This window comes from Chaetodon trifascialis, chromosome 7 (assembly GCF_039877785.1).
Source record: "Chaetodon trifascialis isolate fChaTrf1 chromosome 7, fChaTrf1.hap1, whole genome shotgun sequence".
Taxonomy (NCBI): domain Eukaryota; kingdom Metazoa; phylum Chordata; class Actinopteri; order Chaetodontiformes; family Chaetodontidae; genus Chaetodon; species Chaetodon trifascialis.
This window is the reverse complement of record NC_092062.1, coordinates 16,497,651-16,518,077: the sequence shown is the minus strand read 5'-3', so window position 1 is coordinate 16,518,077 and position 20,427 is coordinate 16,497,651. Positions and strand designations below refer to the sequence as shown.

Here is a 20,427-nt window from a genome sequence, read left to right as displayed (position 1 = left end):
CATGTTTGGTTCCATGTCAAAAAGTCTAAAAATGTCTGAAAAGGTCGAAAGGGGTACGAGGACAATCCACCCCAACCAGTTTCCAGAGCAGGAACAGGTTTTTCCATTCTTACCCTGCAGTGATGTGTGGTCTCATGTCACACAATATTATTTCGTCTTTTAGTACGTTTCAAACTTTGGCATTATTGTTTGTGGATGGTAGTGCAGTTGAGAAAAGAGACAGAAAAGCTCCTCTGTGTTATTCTTCTGGGTATGGGAGAGTGTCAGAAAGGGTCTAAATACTCACAGAATACCTTTGATCACCACTGCCAACATGCTGTTGCTGGGATATTTGTAGCATAAGTTGTGTTTATTAGAGGTGAATTATAAACATGTTTCCGTGTTAGTTGAGAAATATTATTGGTGTGAAGATTCAGTGAGGAGGATTAACATGTAGGATTTGAACTTGTAGGGTACAGTGTAGTATTATAGCATAGTGTTTTAAGATAGGGTGAACAGAAACATGTATAACTATGGCTGAACCATTAATAGAAGTATTACCAGAATCGCAGTAATACCAAGTGCAATATCCACATCATAGGTGCCACATTTTTTTGACAAAGGTAAAATGTGTTGTAGCATGCCACTCTAAATGAAGCATTGTGCTTCTCCAGAGAGGCCCTGGCTTACAAATCATTTTCTCCAGATGTAAGGGGAACATGCTTGTTTGGTACAGACCTCAGCAAAAATAGCATCATAGTTTTTAAAAAATTTTTCAATAAAAACAAAATGCAAAAATGACCATTCGTGTCTCATATTGCAATCACAATTTCTGTCAGAATAATAGCAAAATGATTTATTTTTTCATGTTGTTCAGCCTTATGTATAACCTACAACAACAAAATATGATCTGTATAATTAATGCTCATTTGTCATTTTGATGGCTCTGAGTCAAATCACGCAAGTTTATTTATTGCTTCAGTGCTAAGTTTTGAATGTAAGCCATGTATTTGAAATTAAACATGTACTGATTAATTCTTTGAAAATATGAGGTAAAAGTTATGGTTTGGGAAGTCACTATTTCAAAAATATTCAACACAGAAGATACGAGACAAATGAGTTTCAGGAATAAGTTTTGTACTCAAGCAGAACAATATTAAGTGGTTTAATGCGTACTGTATACAGAGAAACGCATATCTGACATTATCTCACAATCTTGTGTTGTCATACACAAGCTTATGTTGATTGAAGCTCTCCTTTGTTTGTTTTTGTGTTGAACACAGATGGCTGACTTTGTTGTAAGAGCCAGTTTTGGCTTGACTTTTTTTGCCATGAATAATACTTTAAGTTGTCTTTCATAGCGTTTGACATGTAAATGTTACGGCCAAAGTGAAGTTGGTGCTTTGTCATCTGTGGGTAGTTTTTAGAGGAGTTGGCTGGATGGTGCCAATTTGATAGAAGATGTCAGGCCAGGTATTGTAATTTCATATTTGTTTGGCTGTCTTAACTGTCTGTATTTTCAAGTGATTAATGCAGTGTGTTTGACTTTGTATGTGCATGAGCGGGTGCTGGCTTTGAGCAGGGACTTGTCGTCTGTTGTTGTTCAAGGCTGTCTAGATGCTCAGGTGCTGTGACTCATGTCACCCTCATACTATTTGATGCATTACTGTGAATCTGTTGGGTATAAAATAATGTAGTGCCAGCCTAGATACTCGTGGTTATTGCCCTTCATTGTGGGTTTAAAGAAATCCCTTTGTTTTTTAATGTTTATTTAATGCTGACATTCAAAAGTAAAATAACTGTGATTTTCAAAAACAATTTCAGCAAGGATGTCTTGGTGTGTAGTAAACATTGAAGAGTATATTTGCATTATGTCAGTGTATGCTGATGCGATGTATTTGATCTGCGTTCATATAAACTTCCTTAGAGAATTTTAGGGCTCTGGTTTGTTTTTTTCCTTTTGTCTGCTTCCCTTATTGTTTTTTGTCCTTTCTTTTATCTTACAGAGCTGACAGATAAGTTGGCATATACACAGTTTCTTTGTATAGACTGCAGCAGTGTTTTGCTGATGGAACTAAGGGATTCATCTTGTGTCTTTAAGACTGCCTGAGATGCTAAAATGTAACACAATGCGACTTAGTAGAGACATTCAAACCTGTTTTTAAGCTACATACTATAATCTGTTTTGTTCCTGAAAGTCGGAGAACAAAAATCTTGCTTATTGGCTGTAATTGAATTCTGCTGATAAATGAATCTATTTTAGGGAACAGTAGACATCATTGTGTCCTTGCCAATACTGTCATTCTTTTGGAGCTCCATGTCTAACACTAAAATTAGGTGATTATGGAAAAATATCTATGAAAAGATCTGTGAATGAACTAATCATATTAGGAACAGCAGACACAGCCTGTTTCCATTCACGAACAATACCTCAGCTGTATTCCCGTCAATGTGTATGAAGGAGTGTATTCAGATAATGATATTTTTATTTTTACAGAAACACATAAGATGTTTTAGAATTACAACAAAGGTTTGTTTTTTTTAAATGAGTGACAAAGATATGTGCTGAGCAGGACATTTTACAGTTGATCTAATGCATCACTGTTTGTAAATTCTTCTAACAAACTGTATCTTTGGGATTGCAGCTTCTCTGATTTATCATCCAACATATACACCAACACAACAACCTATCTGTGATAAGATAAACTCAGTCATAAAATCGACCCAGTCAGTTTATTGGTTGTTTGGCTGTAACAGTCTCCTCATGATTAAAAATGTTAGCTAAAGTTGAAGTCAGCTATTTGAATGTTTTATTGCCGTATCGGTCACACAGTGCCAGTACAGACTGGACCGTGTTAAATTGTGTAAACTGTAAGAGGAATTTATACTCTTAATCTTATCCTTTCTTCTTTATCTGCTTTTTTTTTCAGCTGACAACAATCACCGCTTGAATCTCTTCTACCTTGCCAATGACGTGATACAGAACTGCAAAAGAAAGAACGCAATCGTCTTTCGTTCTGCCTTTGCAGAAGTCCTTCCCAATGCTGCTCAGCTCATCAAGTGAGTACACCGAGCACATAGCTTTTATTCAGGTCAAGTGTTGGACCAACATACATTATTATTTTTCAACATGGCGATTACTGCAAAATGTACAAGTAAAACATGCTGTGCCTGTCCGTGCTTGAGATGAACCGTGTTGTGTTGTCATGTTGAATTATTGTCAGAGATCCGAAGGTCCGCAAGTCAGTGGAAAGGATTTTTTTGATTTGGGAGGAGAGGAGTGTGTATCCTGAGGAGGTCATTGCCCAATTCAAAGCCAGCTTGAACAAAAAGGAAAAGGAACGAGAGAAGCAAAAGGAAAAAGAAAAGGAAAAGGGGAAAGAAAAGGAGAAAGAAAAGGAGACACCGTCAGCAAATGGTCAGTTTGGTGCTTTCCTCTCTTTTCACATTATTTACTGTTTCAATTCTGATTGTATGTTCAGTTATTCATGTCTTAATTTTATTTTCCAGCCCCAGCCAACCCCAAAGCTGCCCTCAAATCCAAGATTGTAGCAGAATTCACAGTAAGTCATGTTTATCAGTGCTGTCTTACTTTGTCGTACATATTGTGTCATACACCTAAGTGCTGCAGCTGTAATCTCTGTTCGTTTGTGCTTTGTTTCTTTTCCAGCCCCAGTCCCTCATCGAGCAGTTATCGAGATATAAGCGAGCAGTTACAGAAGAGGAGTTCAGGGAGAAGCAGCTGACAGCTCTCAGGGTGGATGTCTGTAGCACGGAGGCTCTTAAGAGACTTAAAGGTCAGGGATCACTGAGCTTATTTCTACATCATCACACACTTATTGTCCTGTGCATGCTTGCCAACAAACTTGAAACTTATATGTATTGATATCTGTGTCTTCTTCATGCAATGTGAAAACTTTATGCATCGCTAATGGAGGTGAAACAGAAAATAGTTCAAATGAAAGCTGTTTCAATAAGATCTTTGAATTATTCTGAGAAAAGGGCAAAGACGTTACTGCTGGCTTTTTCTTTTGACCCTTTAGCTGTTGGTATTGGTTCAATGCATGTGTTCTGCTTTAGTAGTGTATACGGCATTTTTATTCATATGAAATTTGTTTTTAGCTTAAAGTGCATTTTTGTCTGTGGCAATGAATGATTGAACCGTGTACAATTTCAAAACAATGCAGCAGTCAGTAGACTTTTCATAAAATAATTCAAAGAGCTGTTCTGTTGGGTGACCACATCCACGATCAGGGTCTGTGTTTGGTGGTCAGGTCAGCTGTGGTAGCTGAACTGCAGTGAAAAAAATGCTGGTTTTAAGTGTGTGCAAAACACTATGTGCAGCAACAACACGGCCTCTCCCACCGCTACATCCATATTTCATGCATTGTCTGTAATGACTGCAGTTATCTCCAAAACAGCAGATTTCAAAACCTCAGCTACGTTTAGTCCAGTGTGTGACTGGAAAAGAGGCCGTGTCTGTCAGACGAAACGTTTCATTTCTCATTCGATGGTCGTAACATGAGCTGTTACTGTAATACAGCTGTGAGCAGCTCTTGAAGTCCACCCATCTGTGGTTATTGAGATGCATTCTGCCTCCTCGAGGCTCTGCGTCACTTTAGCTTTTGTGTCTAGGTACAGAGCTGCTATCACTGTGTGACTAAAGTGTGGCCTTGGTGGAAATGTATACATTGGTTCCAGAGTGCTCACTAAATCTGTCGTTGTCAACCACAGAAACAGCCTTAAGTCCTTGGTTGTATACTCACAGATGCATCGTGTTATTTCTTCAGCTCTGGGTCTGTTAAGGGTAAGCGTGGCTCCAAATGCTTCTTTCAGGCTCCTTTGGCCTCGCTGGAGCTTTGTTGTTGTTGTGATTTGAGCTTTTCTGGGTGGCGATGTGCTAAAGGGCTTCTCATGTTTGATGTGTTTCCCCTGGTGTTGACCGATGTCTTGTAGTGTTTGCAAGTTGTGTTACATATGTTCATTTCCTTTTCGTCATTGTCAGTTCTTGAAACGGCAAAACTAAAATGTTGCCACACATCAGCTCAAAAAGTCGATGCAACACCTTCAATCTTTTTCATTATCGACCCGTTCATCTGTAATTTTCTGAGGTTTATTTTTAGCAGAGCTTGGCTTGTAAAGGATGATGGGAGTCTGTCTTCTTGACTATTATGATTGTGCCCTCTGCTATACAAGCAATGCAATGTTTGACAAGGAGGGACAGTAAATAACCATTTAATATCATGGTAGATAGCGTCACACTCCCATGACAGCATTGAAGATTATTTTTATCATATCATCGCGAAATTGGATTTATCGTTACATCCCTCCAAGATACTTTTCTTCTTGGTACACTTGAACACCTCATGTTCCAAAGTCATTTTTAGATGTCTTAGCAATAGTTTTTCAGTGGTTTTCTGATTAAATATTTATGTTTCTGACCTAAATGACCTGTGATATAAAACTGTTACACACATAGTTCCTGGTAAATTATTGGGATAAACTTTGAGGGACCACGAGGGATTTTCACCATTCACACCTGCAGCTACGTTCAGTAACATTTCCATCTTGTGTCTTTTCACACATTGCGGCAATGCCCTAACAGATGGAGCAAGGGACGGTCCAGCAGATGACTTGAAATGCATTTTAGAATCAACAAGTTTGCAAGACCGCAATGATTTTTTTGTCATCTAACTGTGAACAGGTCAAGTGGCATATTTAAATACATTGTCAGCAGAGTCTTGTGAGTGGTTCGCTTGCTCCACGTGAAGGCGTCTTTCACCAGGTGGATGTAGCCCTTTACATGCTTTTCCCTCCAATGTTACTGCTTTCTTTATCAACACAGCTGTGCCGAAATTTTCCCTGAAATGTTACCAGGTCTTCAGATGGGACACTGGGGACACAGATTTCCCTAAATATCGATCCTTTATGCGCACATGACCACATGCAAGAAATGTTCCAGATATTTCATAGGTAGACTCCGTGTGTGAAAGGGGCTTAAATAACGTTTTATTTTAACTGTGAAATGTGATCTGTATTTCATTTTAACTGTGACAGTGCCTTCTATTGAACCATAACAAACATGTATAAACCCTGTATTTAACTTGCTGTTTGTTCTGAAATTGTCCTGTTCCAGACAAGGCAGGAGGGAACAAGTTTGCGAAGGACTTCGAGGACGGCAGTCTGAAGCTGCAGGAGTTTGTCGGCTTTTTGGACAAAGAGTTGAAAACGGGGCCTCCTCTGCTGGAAGCTTTGGGAAATGCAGACATTTTCTACGAGATGCAGTACAAGGAGGTTAAGATAGTGGCCAATGTGAGTGTTAGGTCAAATGACGTCATTGCTTTCCCTGCTTAGAGGGTGCTGTTACAAAATCTAAATACGTTAAGATTTTGTTTGTTTTTGTAGAGAGAGTGAAAATGGTTTAGCAGACAATAATTTGTGACTTGTTAATATCTGTTTAACACTGTAATACAACAATTAGAAAATGGTGAACAAGACATATACAATAACTCTACCGATATCATTCCTATGTTAATCCTAGAGGACAGTGTAAATGTCACAGTAGATACAAGTTAGTGTGAACGTCCTTTTTATCTTCCTCATATCTTCTGTTTAATTCTCTTTCCTCTGTTCTCTTAGGCATACAATGCCTTTGCCAACCGTGTGGCCAGTCTTAAAAGGAAACTAGATTCCCTCAAGTCAACTCTACCTGGACCTGAGGACTCCCCCATTCCTTCACCCTCTGAAGACGCCCCCTCTCCTACAGGCTCTGAATCACCCTTCCTGGGACTGGGGGCGGGCAGAGCCCAGGTGGACCCAGAGCTGGATGGTAAGGCCATGGATGAAGGAGAAATACCAAGTGATAACAGAGACATGGAGGACATGGATATGTCTGATGAAGAGGCTGATGCTACCACAGCAGGGGGTAAGTGGCTACAGTGTGGGGTGATAATTGTATTTTCCATACAGATCCATATTAGGCTGCCCAGTTGTAGTGTTGTAAGTCAGATTTGAAAATATACCTGCTCTTTGAATTATTTTTACAAGCAGATGACAAGAAAGACAAAGTGTCTGCTGCTGTTATCAAGGCTGCAAAGTCCGATGCAGCACCAAAGCCTCCCACCACACCTACAAAAGCCCCAAAGACCAACTCGACCGCTGCTGCCACGGCCACCCCGGTGACTTCCACCTCTGCTACTGCTCAAAGTGCTCCAACAACCCCTCTGGGAGTCAATCTGGAGAAGGTGGACCTGGGAAAAATCAGTTCCATTCTTAGTTCCCTCACATCTGCAATGAAGAGTACAGGTGTGTTCAGGGGTTCAGGGAAGATGAGTGTAATAGTGATCACAACTACAGGTCGTTGTTGCATACAGTCATTTTCTGACAGAAACGTTAATTATCACTGATGATATATTCACTTTTACTGAGTCACAAGGAACTACAGATGTGTAACGTGTCAGAACCTGAAACCAGTTTTTTCACACTGTCGTATCAAAAGGTTTGTAATTTTGGACGTAATATATGAAATTGCAGCTGTGACTGTTGGTTTTAAGGGATGCAGTATCTTTCATTTATTTGACTGTCTTTTAGCTTGGAATAGCTTATTCAACAGGTAACAACTGTATAGCCATATCATTTTGAGTAATTTGAATTGTTTATTGAACAGACCTCAGTAGGACTAGGTACCATACTTCAATAGTTATATGGCACCGACCAGATTGCTGCAATACTATCGAAATGCTTTGTCACTTGCTACCTAAATTTGATACCTATTGATTAAGTCTCATCAGCATCATCGAGCTAATGAGCATATAGCATTCTTGTACCATGGTCTAATAGTGGTGATGATTGGCTGTCGTAGAGATATGCAGGAAGAACACTACATTACGCCTAGAGAGGACACCCACTATTTTTCTTTTGACCACCAGTTGCTTACCCACACAGATAACTAAGTAAACTTTTTGCTGCTTGTTAGCTAGCCAGTGCAGCTAACCTGTATCTGCTCGTCTGTGAATCCGTTCATATCGTCCACCGGCACATCCACCCCTTGCCACCACAGGGATGGATAACCTGGCACAGAGGCGGAGAGTGCTTCTAATGGTAAACATGGTGTTGCTTACAGACCCGACAGGTAAAAGGATGATCATCAGAACAGGGCTAGTTGTTCTGTAGCACAGAGAAATTAAGAGGTCTCACTCTGCCACTATTTCACAGTACTGCAAATTTCTCATTGGGTTAGGCAGACTAGACCCTACAGTAGCATATTGCTGCCCTCTACTGTTTATTATTAATGTTGCTTTTGATGGTTGTGTACATTTTTTATATATATTTTATATATTTTATTGTTTGCATCTGAAATTTCTTTGGACCAGAACGACAAAGACTTTATGGCGTACAAAGGAAAATGTAGGGTTTGCGTTTTAGATTGATTGAATATATTTATGTCAATTCTGGGATTTTTTTGAGCCTAAGCAATCCCTCTCTTTCTTTGAATTGTTTTCTGCAGCTAGTCCTGCCCGGCCATCTCCAGGAACGCCCACCACTCCCTCTGGCCAATCGGTAGCCTCCAAAGTGACCCCCTCGAGCCCTGCCCTGGCCAGCATCCTGTCACGTGTGGACATCACACCTGAAGGCATCCTCAATGCTCTGTCTAAAACTAACACACCAGGTAAGACACGTACAGTACAATTTGCTTCAATATTTAATTGAAACTCTCATTAACATTTTACTCATCATCTTCTGTCTTGGTGCAGGTTTGTCCTCTCTCCTGCAAAGTGTGACAAACACCTCCTCTGCTCCTCCTACCCGAACTTCCCCAGAATCATCAACAGTTAAAACCCCACTCACCCCAACCACCCCAAAAACAAAACCCACTGTGGGCAACAGCCTCAAACGAGACACACCTGCGAGAACCAGAGACTGGGAGAAAGAGAGACAACTGTCCCCTCCTCCTCCTCCACCACCCCCTCCTCGTCCCTCAGCACTTCCTGTCTCTCCCCCCAGCCTAGAATCAAAAATCAACAGTTTCTTGCAGGGTAATCCTGGTTTTAGTCTCGCTCTAGGTGATGTCAGTCCCGACGGGGTGGATGGGACACCAGTGAGAGACGAGGCTGCTGGCACCCCCACCCAGGATGAGATCATGGACACACCTGGGAGTGTCCCAGAATCTCTAGGGTCATCTGGAGGTCATAACCTGTCACCCACAGCCTACCGCAGCGAACCCTGGGATGCTGTGATCACCCCATCAGGGAGCAGCAACAATGGAGACTTTCTGAGCTCTTCCTCCTCTTCGCGGTATGGAGCTGGGAAAAAGAGTGGCACAAAATCGAAGGACGATGAAATTATGAATGTGAGGAAGCACGTCTCCTCTTCCCCCAGTAGTGATATGAAAGGTAAGAAAGATGGACATCACAGCCAGTTAAGGATGATGGGAAACAGCAGAGGAATTGGAGAAAGAAGACCCTCTGCAGGCTCTCGTAAGGCAAGCAGTGGCTCAGATGATGGAAGTCTGAGTGGGAAAAGAGAGGACAAGGGCAAAGGTCAAGAGTCTTCATCTGCAGGAGGGAAGGAGGGCCAGTACCATCGGATTGAGACACTAGTGTCGCCCTGCACTGAAGGGGCACCCATCCAAACTCTAGGTTACTCTAATCGCCCACTCGCTGGAGAACGCATCAAGACGGTAGAGAGCATCCGTATGATTGGTCGAGGTTCTCGGCGAGGGGGAGCGGCTGGTGGTCGGCCAGGGGGAGCGATGTGGTATGAAGAGGAGGAATACATGGAAGCTCAGCCTCCCTCACCCCATGATGTTCCCCCTCCTCTAAACATTGGTCAGGGAGGCAATGAGGACATGACCCCTTCCATGCCTCCTCATCCCCCACATCTCCTCCTCCCACATCTCCACCCTCCTCCGTCCCATCCTCTCTCACACCCCCCTCAATCTCCGTTCCAAATGCCCTACCACACAGATAATATGCAGACTCCTCCTCCATCACTCCTTCACCAGCATCCTCATCCTACATCCCCTTTATTTGGCGGACCTCCACCGATTCCCCGACCCCCTCCGCCCCCTGTACCGCAGCGCCCTTCCCCTCCACCTACCCACTCCGCTGTGCCCTCTGCAGTAATGGTGGGGGGAGTGTTGGTCCCCATTGACCGGCCCCTTTCCTTTCCTCCCCCACTCAGACCTGAAAGTACAGATCGAGGTGGGGTGGGGCCCAGGGGAAGTAAAGTAGGTCCTCCACCCCTCATGTCATCGTTGCTGGGTGAGCCCCCTAAGCTTCCCCGTCCCGGCACAGTTAAAGAGCCCTTTGTTCCCCGTCACGCAGCCCCACTCCACCGCCCAGGTAACCCGGGTGTTCCTCTGCCCTTACTGGGCAGAGTGAAGGAGCCTCTGACTCTACCTCTTCCGTCTCCCTCTCCCACATCCTCCACAACCTCCCCCTCCACTCCTAGTTCCCCTGCCGTTGACACGGCCCCCACTCGCCTCACTGCTCAGTCCAATGTCCCTCCTCTCCACAAGCCCCCAACTAGTCCTCCAGCTCAGCCCCGCAACCAAACCTCCAACCCGGTTCCCCTCCTCAACTTGCCCAGCCCTCGACCCCCGATTCTCTCAGTGCCCATCCCACAGAGACCTCTGCTGCCAGGCCGAAACCCCTCTCAGCATCTTAACCAAGATCTCTCTTTTGGGGGTTTTCGTGGGGGCAAGCGGCCTGGTCCACCATTCACAGGTGGTCCCTTCCATGCCAAGAGACCCTTCTTACCCCCACGCTACTGAAGTGGTCATCTGTGACATGCTGAACGGGAAGTGCAAGCGCCCTGTGCTGAAGTGCAGAGTGTGTGTTAGCCCTGCTGGTATGAGCCCAGATATCTTCACTCTGTTAATTAGCTTAAATGAAAATTACCTTAGGTTGTGTGTAAATAGCTGATTAAATCATCATGCTTCAGCTAGGTAGCCAGCCAGTCTATCACTTTTTAATCATCTCTCTCCATATACAGTAGATAGAAGTTTCATTAGGTTTGGTAGAGTGACATAACCTTAGGAACAGAACTCAGTTCAAGCAGAAATGAAACAATACTTTACTTAGAGTTTGCCCACCTGTGTGATTGTTGGGTCACTTTACCTGAGAGAGCAGGAGAGTGGAAGAGACCGGTATAGGTCTCATCGGACAAACAAAAAACTGACATCTATAGTTTGACATTTTGGGAAATCTGTTTACTGGCTTTCTTTGAGAGTTAGATGAGATCAACATCACTCTCATGCCCGTGTGTTAAATATGAAGCTACGGCAAGGAGCCGTTTGTCCTAGCTTAGCTTAAAGACAGGAAACGGTGAAACATCGACACTTAAGATGTGTTTGTAGGGTTTTGTTTTAAACCTCAGAACAGATTAAGCTCATGAATCACATGCTGTATCTTGTTAGTTTGATCTGTACAAAAACTGAAGGGCATAAAAAGGTACCAAACCATTTTGTGGCCGGGTGCACTGGCACCCTCACCACAGTGGGACTCCAGAAAGTCGCTGCGCTCGTCCACAGAAGGCAGGTTGATTTTGTCACAAGGCTAGCTGTCTGCCCGTTTCCAGCGTTTATGCTAAGCTAAGCTAATTGTTTCCTGTCCCAAGCAAGAAAGCTAATAACCGTAGTTCCCAAAATGCCAAACTCTTCCATTAAAAATGTTTGATTGAAGTGGTGATTGAAGTAGTTTCAAAAGTAATCTCTTCTTCCGTGAGTGTATGGGTGTGTACTGTGTGTCCTAAAATGGTATTTCTCTTTTGAAGTGATGAGATTTGTGTTGCAGCTGAGGTTAACACTTGTTCCTATTTCCAGAGTACTTGCTGTAAATAGTATTCTTCTCTTGCTCAACCTTTTCCACACCTCCATCTCTCCCACTGTTTATCTCTAAGCTTGTAAATATAAAAAACTGAGATGATGCAGCTTTTTTTTCCTCTTCAAGCTCTTGTTTCTGTTAATGAGGACAATGATCGTCACTCACGTACCCCATCTTAACTGTGATTGAGGCCTTGGATAAGCTTTAGCTCCAGAAGAATTTCTCCGCAGTATCTGTCGCACCTTTCTCTCCTCCTTTTGAAACCACCACGCAGAAGAGGAGGGTGAAGATAATTCTGTATTTTTATTTCCAACATAAATGTCTGCCTGTGCGCGCTTCGTTAGACTGAGTCATGAAGATACTCAGTAGTGGATTGCGGGTGGGGGGAGGTATTTCAGCTTGAACCACTCTCTTGCTAGGCTGACATGTACTGACTTGAATAAAATCCAGAGTTTCAATTCAACTGGGAGGGAGACATTTTATTTGGTCACAATTAATCACTTGAATTGCGCTGTTGTAGTTTATTTGCGCTGTTCATTAGATTTTTCTGCCTTTTTTCAAAGGAATTGTTTTTATGTATTTACAGAGCTTCATCTTCATATTGCATCAACATTTAACGCCTTTATTTTTTGCGCTTTTTTTCGACTAGATGGAAGTGTCAGTTTTCCATTCACAGCAGCACCCACAGATGTATTGGGGGTGAAAACATTCAAGCTAATTCGAGTTGTTTTGAAAATGGATTATTTAAATACTCCAGTTGTTTGGCCTTTTCCTCTGTTTTGTTTCTTTTTCTAGTTTCATGCTTTTACCCTCCAGCCCCTGTGCTTACTTTGTGCTCAAGTGGCTTTGTCCAGAAACAGCCCGGCACCTCTCAACATTTCTGAGGGTAAAAATGGGGTCAGTATGAGGGCGGTAATCTTTCCTCATGTGCAGGAATGCTATACGTAATGCTTTCCTCTGCTCCAAACTAATGTAGTTCACCCCACGCAGCGAGAGGTGCATGGTGGGTGTTGCTGTTCAAAGCCCCCTGTGTTTGTCTTGATCATGGAGTGTGTGTTGTCTCCTGTGTCCAAGTACAGTTCTTCAGGATACACTGAACGCCTGCTAACGTTCCTGCATAAAGTTGGTCAATAGATACATTGTAAAAATGTAACAACAAAGAGCATATTTGTCACTTCAGTGTTAGCGCATCATCAGAGTTCTGATGTTTCACTGAATGTTATACAAGTCTGTCACCACCCTCTGTAAACTGTATGTCTTTTATCTGCAAAAACAGCTAAGTATCAACCCAGATCGTTGGTGTGTTCATGCTGCACAGAGAGAAAGCTAGATTCATTGTTACAGCTGCTTACTCAGCACCTGACAAGTTCTCTATTTTAGTTGTCCCTGTAAATAACCTCCGTCTTTCTTTCACCTCTACTTTGACGATTTGAGTTTGACATTGACTGAACTTGTGACAAAGCTGATGGTCTGTGTACATTTGATAAGAATAAGAATTGCTCTGACTGCTGTTCACATCAATGATGCTATATCACTGGTCTTTGAGTGTCCAATCCTTTCTGGTGTGATGAACATGCACACATTCTATTATTGTCACAGTTACTATATGCATACTCAGAGGGGTGAATACATCTTCATATTTTTTATTTTTTTGAACACAAAGCATTTTGCAGAGTCAGAAGGATGACTACACTTTTTAGTGCTTGCATGGACTTGCATCCATTTTCCTCACATATTTAACACACTTTTTGTTGCACTATTGACTGTAAGTAGTCGGTGCTCTGTCTTAATTCAACAGGGGAGGTGATTTGCTGTTTTCTATTCCTTTTTTTCTCTTGAAAAAACTCCAGCTTTTCTCTCATTACCTCCTTCAGAAGACTGTGCTTTTTTATTGTTTATTATTAATTTTGTTTTTGAGGATTGTTGCTGAAACTTTGCACACTAAAATGCACCCTGTTGTAGGAAAGCCACATTTTAGAAATGCAATTTCCAAACTTTGTATCACTTGCGATATCAGCTTTACACATAGGCACATAGGTATTGGCCGGTACATGGGCCGCATTTGCAGCATTCACTGAATACATGTTCATAGTGTTCATGACTTCCAGTGGACAAGCCCATAACCTCAGTCAAAACATTCACAGAGTAACACTAAGCAAAGGCCAATTTTTTTTAGCGTAATTTTATCATGCAGTTAATGATGTAAGGTTGAATTAACTACATGCATTCATGTTGCACCAACATTTTGTAAGCTATGCTGGACTTTCCAAAAGGAAGGGCCTCTGTGCCATTATTTCACAATTAACAGTGAAAATTGTGATACGTTGTTGAAATAGCCAAACAGTTAGGTCCTTAATGATAAATGCTGATGCTGCAGCCGCACCATGAGGCATCTTCCCCTGTGAGGAGGTTAACATGTAAACATGTTGCTTGTTTAAACACCAAGTCCTACCTAAGGGTGTTCTTTCTGCAACATTTCACCCTGGTCATAGTAGAGTGAGTGAGCAAATACTGAAGGTTGTCCCATATTTTAAAATCCATCAGTAATTGGGTCCCACCACAGTAAATAGTCTAAATTTGGCCAGTAAGTCACTAATTGATTGATGAGGCGAAAAAGAATTTAAATGTGTCTGGATGCGCAGTATTTATACAATTAGGTGCTTAAATGCATTTTAATAATAGATTTCTTCACTATGGACTATCTTCTTCCATCCGAAAGTGCTGTAGCTCCACCCAGTGGCAGTTTAGCGGTACTTCAGCTCTTAAGGCTGAACGCATCCAAGTCTCCATTATGTAGGCCTACTGCTGTAAATACAGCGGCCTGCTGCTGTCGACTAATTCTCCTGAAAATGGTGTGAACCGTAATGTGTTCACGTCCGTAGGCAGAATGAACTGAGTTGTTCATTAACTTACAGCAGTTCATCTGAAAGTTATTTCTCATTAAAAGTATTCAATGACCATGGCATTCAGATGTTCAGAACTGCTTACATTGCGAATTTGTTGCAGTGGTTTCCTCGGGGTATTCTTTTAAAGGTGCCGATAATTTGAACAGCAGCTACAGTGGAAATGGCCTTCGTAGTGATAAAATAATTGTTTTAAATTAGATTTTCATCGTTAACTCACTAATCTAGAGGAGACTAACGCCTCGGGCACTAAAACAATAGGTTTTACATGCAGCTGTAGTTACAGCAGATGGCTGTTACAGCGCAGATCCTTAATAGAGCACATCGACTCTGCTGTTGTGCCTGTTTCCTGTCGAAATGCTGTAGGTCGATGTCTCTGTGAAAGTGCTTTGTGTTGTACACCAGTAGGTCATTGAACTACATGCGCAGTTGAGCTGATCTGCTGTGATTATGGAAGGGTTTGTGTTGTGCTTCACCTGCCCCCAACTCCCAAGCAATGAACTGTGTCGTTTTAATTTCATCATATTTTTCAATCTGTCTGAAACCCCTGCTCTGAATGTGCATGACTTTAGTGGTTAATATCGGGATATTATTTATTTGCGCCACAACAACTGTAGATGCACTGTGTGCGCAGTTCCCGTGTGTACGCACATTCTGGTGTGGACGGTCAGGAGCGCGCACGCCGCTTCGTGGCTGCGTCATGACGCCCGCGCTGCTGTCGAACTGTGCTTCCGGTGTTATGGCCGCTCCCAGAGGAGGGTGAAAGTAATGTAGGGACTTTGGAGATGAACGCGTGTGTTTAGGCCAGTGTGTGTAGGATGTCGGTGACACAGCTCTTTCGGCTGGTTTTCTGTCGGCCGGCAGCTCGTGCGACACTTTGCGTGCGCAGGAGGTACAGCAAGGTGCGCGAGGTTATCAGTGCAGTACAGTAACAGCTAGCGTTAGCCACCACTACATCGTGTGTCCTGTCAGTGCTGAGAGCTGCAGCTGTGCTTGCTGTTGGTCAATAGTGGGAATATATTGTGTGCGGTGTGATAACAAAACTACCTGTCTGGTTAAAGCTCGTTTCTTAGTAGTTTTAATACTATCTTCAGTCGCCTAGGACATAGCTCTGCGGGTGCTTTTGTGATGTAATGTGTCTCCACTTTTTCTCCCTGCTCGCTCTCTTTCATTTGGTTAAGTGATTTCCCAAAACAATTACATTATTTCTGACTGAATGCCTTCAAATTGATCATTTGAGGTATGGTTGTCAGTATTTCATATTCAGTTTAATGTAAAATAGGTGTGGGTGATAAAGCTAGTGAGAAGGGAACAATCAATCTAATGTCAAGGCATTTCATTTAATACTTAATTAATTTAGGTGTAACAGTAATTTAACTAAACAATATGCCATCACTGTACCATTACACAGCCATTACACAGCCATTAAGCTCTGGGAAGAACAGCGCTTCAACTATCAACAGACAGAGTTACCAGTTTATTAGGTACGCCTTATTAGAACTAATACAGCTAGCCCAGCACTAAAGCCTACCTTCACAGAGGTCATAATTTTCAGTTTTTGTTGAAGTGTTGTTGTTTTTGTTGAAGGCTGTAGAGTGTGTGTGTGTGTGTGTGTGTGTGTGTGTGGGGGGGGGGGGGTGTTGGATTGTATTGAACCTCTGCCACCCTCACATCCCTTTAACTCATATCTGCATCTTTCCTGTGTGGCTGCAGGTGTGCCCAGCTTTATCTGAGCGACTGCGAGTCTTTGAGTCCCTCAGGGAAAAACAAGGCACTGAGAGCAGAGCTGAAGCTACAGAAACCCCCCTGAGTATCCGCCTGGCTGATGGTCGGACTGTAAAGGGAAAAGCTGGTGTCACCACTCCTCTCTTTGTTGCTCAGAGCATTCGGTAAATACTTAATGCATATTGAAACATGTTCTGTATGTGTGCTTATTCTTAAGTAATAACGGTTATTGCATCTGTCCTTGCAGTGTGAAAGGAGCTCTGGTCAGTACAGTGAATGGGGAGTTGTGGGAGCTTGGACGGCCCCTAGAGGCAGACTGTGAACTACAACTTCTGGGGTTCGATACAGTTGAGGGACGACAGGTAATCAAACCGTTTCTAAACTGCTTCGTACACTTCTTTCTTTCTTTGTTTTCTTTCAGTTTCTCTCTTAAATATACAGTGGTTTCACATTTTCAGTCTCACATATCCTTTGAGGTGGATCTTAATATTATAGGAGTCATTTTTTCTTTTCTCACCCTTCCTTGACTTCAGCAAAAAACATCCAGGTCAAGGAAGGAAGTACTGGTAGAAGGAAACACATGTCAGTGAAAGACAAAAATTCTCGACACTTAATCAAACGAGGTTACATAAAATATCCAGGTGAAACACTGATATTTCCTGGATTAATTGTGTTTTAAACATTCAATGGATGCTTCTATTATTCCTCAGCCAAAGGAGACAGTTAAGGAGGCACTTCTTTAGTTTTTAGAGTCTAAAGGACATGCCTTTAATCACTCTTCCACCCTCCCTCTCACAGGCAGCATGGAGGACAGGAGCGTGCGTCCTTGCTGGAGTGTTGGAGAGGGCATTTGGTGCCGACGTGTGCAGAGAAGGAGCGACAGATTTCGGGCTTTACTGTGACCATCTGCTGGACAACAGGTGACATAAACAGTAAACTTTGTCACGGGACTCTAGGTACACTGAAAATGAGTGATCTTTTATAGAAATGTTATTGGTTTCTTGGCTTCCCTACCTTGAAAAGGTCCATCCTGACCTTGTTTTGTTTTGTCTTAGAGATCCTCTTTACATTTAAACCACCTGTGTTGACGTGTTGACATGTTTTTTCACATTCTTATCTATACATTATTGTGTGCTGCTGTAATGACCCATTTTCCCTCACAGGGATCATTCAAAGTTAAAACACTACAGATCCTCTGACCTCTTTTCCTTCTCCATAATCACCTTGACACTGGTGCTTATTTCTTCATACACTGTGTCTTAACACCATGCATTTTTGTGCTTTTATTGTCTCACCTGAACCTGTGCCCCCCCACATAGTACCCTGTCTTTGAGTGATGTGGAGGAGAGATGTAAACAGGCTGCAGCCCTCAAACTTCCTCTGTCCAGACTGGAGTTGAATATGGAAGAGGTCCGAGAGCTTTTCCAGGTCAGTGATGCCAATGTCTCTGTTCAAATAATACACCATGATCTGTCAAAGCATGGACAGCACAGATGTAACTCGTTACACTAATGATTGCTCCGTGAAAGGCCCACGCCAGCTCCCTGGAACTGCTCGAGACTGCTGTCATTATTAGTTCCCAATTACGCCTGTGCTTTTCCTGAAATGACATGTCAGATGTCTGAGCAATGAAATTAATTGATGAGAATATGTTGAGTTGTTGATTGGTGTTTTGGGTTTTCACCAAAGTTGATGTTACTTTCATCCTAGAGTATATACACCTTCATGTAGGGCTGGTGAATTTCTTCAAACCGTAATAATATTGTATAGCAAGTAGGGGTGGATGACATGACTTAGAATTTATATCACACTGTGCTTTTTTGTTGTTTTTTATGGTGACATTATTATATCACAGTATTACAAAAATGAAAGGGATACCGCATTCAGAACATGATTCTACCTCTTTTATTTCCATTAAGAATGTAAGCGGACTTAACTTAAAGAAAAATCAACAAAAAACGATGTGAAGATGTGGCTTCAAATAGGACTTAAAACGAGGTCTCGGCCTACATTGACATGGAAAGAGCAGCCTGCGCTATGATGTAGGTTAAGTGGTAAATGTAATGTGATTCTTTCTCAGAGTTAGGCAAAGGGTAGGATGAGGCATCTCAACAGCATTTATTGGCAGAAACACAAAAGTGTATTATATAAGTACAACAGGTACCAACAGGTACCTCTGTACCGCAGGGCACGTCTGTCAAAGCACTTTGAGCTGCAATTCCTGTATGAAAGGTGCTGTACAAATAAAGTTTATTATTATATTATTATTATTATTATTTTTATTTTTTTTGGTTCTCACTTCCTCAGATGGTGGCAGCTGATGAAGACTTTTGTGTTTAGCTTTCACCAGAACACAGAAATATATGTGCATTGCACATAAAATGTTATTTTCCACATCATTGTGTTATCATATAGTAGTTAGTAGAATTATAAAATCCATGCTGTGGCAGAATGCGAGCCTGGTGACTGTGATGAAACCAGTATACCACCCAGCCCTAATGCACTGTGCCTGTTGCAGCTTGTGTAACTCGGTTTTAAGATGTGCTGCCTTTGCTAACATGTGAGCAGCATTGATATTACTCACTGTATAGGAGTGTCTCCTGGTGACATTTTCTACTGTCTCAGTGTTTACTTACTGAGGCCAGGCCCCTTCCTATTGTCCTGCTGTGCATATCGAGCTCTGATGTGTATGAATATTCTGTGTGTTTTGTGGCCGTTCTTCTTATAGAACAGCGAGCTGAGACTGCAGCTGGTTGAGGAGCAGATGAATGGCCCCACCATCACAGTACACAGGCACGTATTAATACACACACACGCCTGATGTGGACTTCTAAACTCTCACCAAAAGATTAAACAGTCCTTTGTGTGTGACTCAGGTGTGGGGACAGCATAGCGGTCTGCAACGGCCCCCTCCTCCCGCACACTGGCCTCCTCAAGGTCTTCAAGATGCTTCAGGTGTGTGTCTGTCCTCTGCTCTGCGTGCATCTTTGTGGCTTTTATGTTCTCTTCCCTCCTCCTCTTTCTTTGAATTTATATTCCACAACTGCTCCCAAAATTTGCCTTTTACACTTAAACCAGCTTATGCATTGATGGACAGTCCCTTGACAGCCAAACACTGTTTCAGCTATCAGCTTTTTTTGCTGCTTTAACATGATTAAAAAAAAACAAAAACAAACACTCCTGCTTTGTGTTTCACACGTGATAACCAAAGATAGTGGGCTAATCTCGTCTAACTGCTGAATGTGTTTTATTTGGACCCATTTGGCATCGTCCGTCCGTCCTGTGGGACTCATGCCGGGTAAATGGAATTTCCCTCGTCTTTATTGATCCAGGGAGGAGGAGGAGTTTCCATGCTGGGCTGTTATTGGGCAGACTGGGATTCCATGGCAGCCAGGCTGGAAATATCAGCAGCAGGATGTTGTGTTTGTCAGAGGCCAGCTTCCTGTTCTGGGCCCTTACAAACACACTGCCATCCATCAGACGTGCTGTCAGCCTTCCTCTTCTGGCTGACCCTCACTCTCCCTCTCTCTGTTGCCACCTCTTTGTTTGCTCATTATTGTCTCTGTCTCTCTTCTCCCCAACCTCTCATCACTTCGTATCTGTGACATCCCAGCTGTCGTCCGTGACCCTGGCCAGTCAGGCGGAGTCCTCGGGTTGGACACGTCTCTTAGGTGTGGCCTTTCCAGGTGAGAATGACAAGCAGGAGTGGGAGAGGGAGCAGGAGGAGGCGAGGGGGAGGGACCACAGACGCATTGGGACGGTAAGACCAAATGTAAATTAGGAGAGCTAGAAAAGTAAAAAGCAATGCTTAAAGAAGTGTTTGTGGTGATGAATGTCATGTGTGTTTTCTGCGTAGGACCAGGAGCTGTTCTTCTTCAATGACGTGAGTCCAGGCAGTTGCTTTTTCCTGCCTAAAGGAGCCCACATCTACAACACCCTCACTGACTTCATCAAGGTGAACATACACTCTGTGCGAAGCCACTAACCAATGTGCA

The 20,427-nt window shown here is 42.7% G+C and overlaps 1 protein-coding gene across 4 annotated transcripts in view; it reads left to right on the top strand.

Annotated features, from left to right (window-relative positions):
* Nucleotides 1–20,427, top strand: part of tars2 (threonyl-tRNA synthetase 2, mitochondrial) — a 30,134-nt gene that overhangs the window by 3,345 nt on the left and 6,362 nt on the right. The window contains exons 2-11 of one of the 4 annotated variants that reach the window (XR_011602337.1): nucleotides 2,910–3,039; nucleotides 3,204–3,397; nucleotides 3,490–3,542; nucleotides 3,650–3,776; nucleotides 6,116–6,291; nucleotides 6,619–6,904; nucleotides 7,030–7,284; nucleotides 8,486–8,647; nucleotides 8,733–10,830; nucleotides 16,421–16,559. Coding sequence is in view for 2 of the 4 variants with exons in the window: in XM_070966014.1 (XP_070822115.1) it covers nucleotides 2,910–3,039; nucleotides 3,204–3,397; nucleotides 3,490–3,542; nucleotides 3,650–3,776; nucleotides 6,116–6,291; nucleotides 6,619–6,904; nucleotides 7,027–7,284; nucleotides 8,486–8,647; nucleotides 8,733–10,753 (3,407 nt within the window). In the remaining 2 variants the exon portion in view is untranslated. Of the gene's footprint in view, nucleotides 1–2,909; nucleotides 3,040–3,203; nucleotides 3,398–3,489; nucleotides 3,543–3,649; nucleotides 3,777–6,115; nucleotides 6,292–6,618; nucleotides 6,905–7,026; nucleotides 7,285–8,485; nucleotides 8,648–8,732; nucleotides 10,896–15,429; nucleotides 15,610–16,420; nucleotides 16,597–16,679; nucleotides 16,795–17,230; nucleotides 17,353–17,751; nucleotides 17,861–19,160; nucleotides 19,226–19,308; nucleotides 19,388–20,045; nucleotides 20,193–20,288; nucleotides 20,388–20,427 lie in introns of those variants that run through there. The other 3 variants (XR_011602336.1, XM_070966014.1, XM_070966015.1) reach the window with 3 other exon arrangements.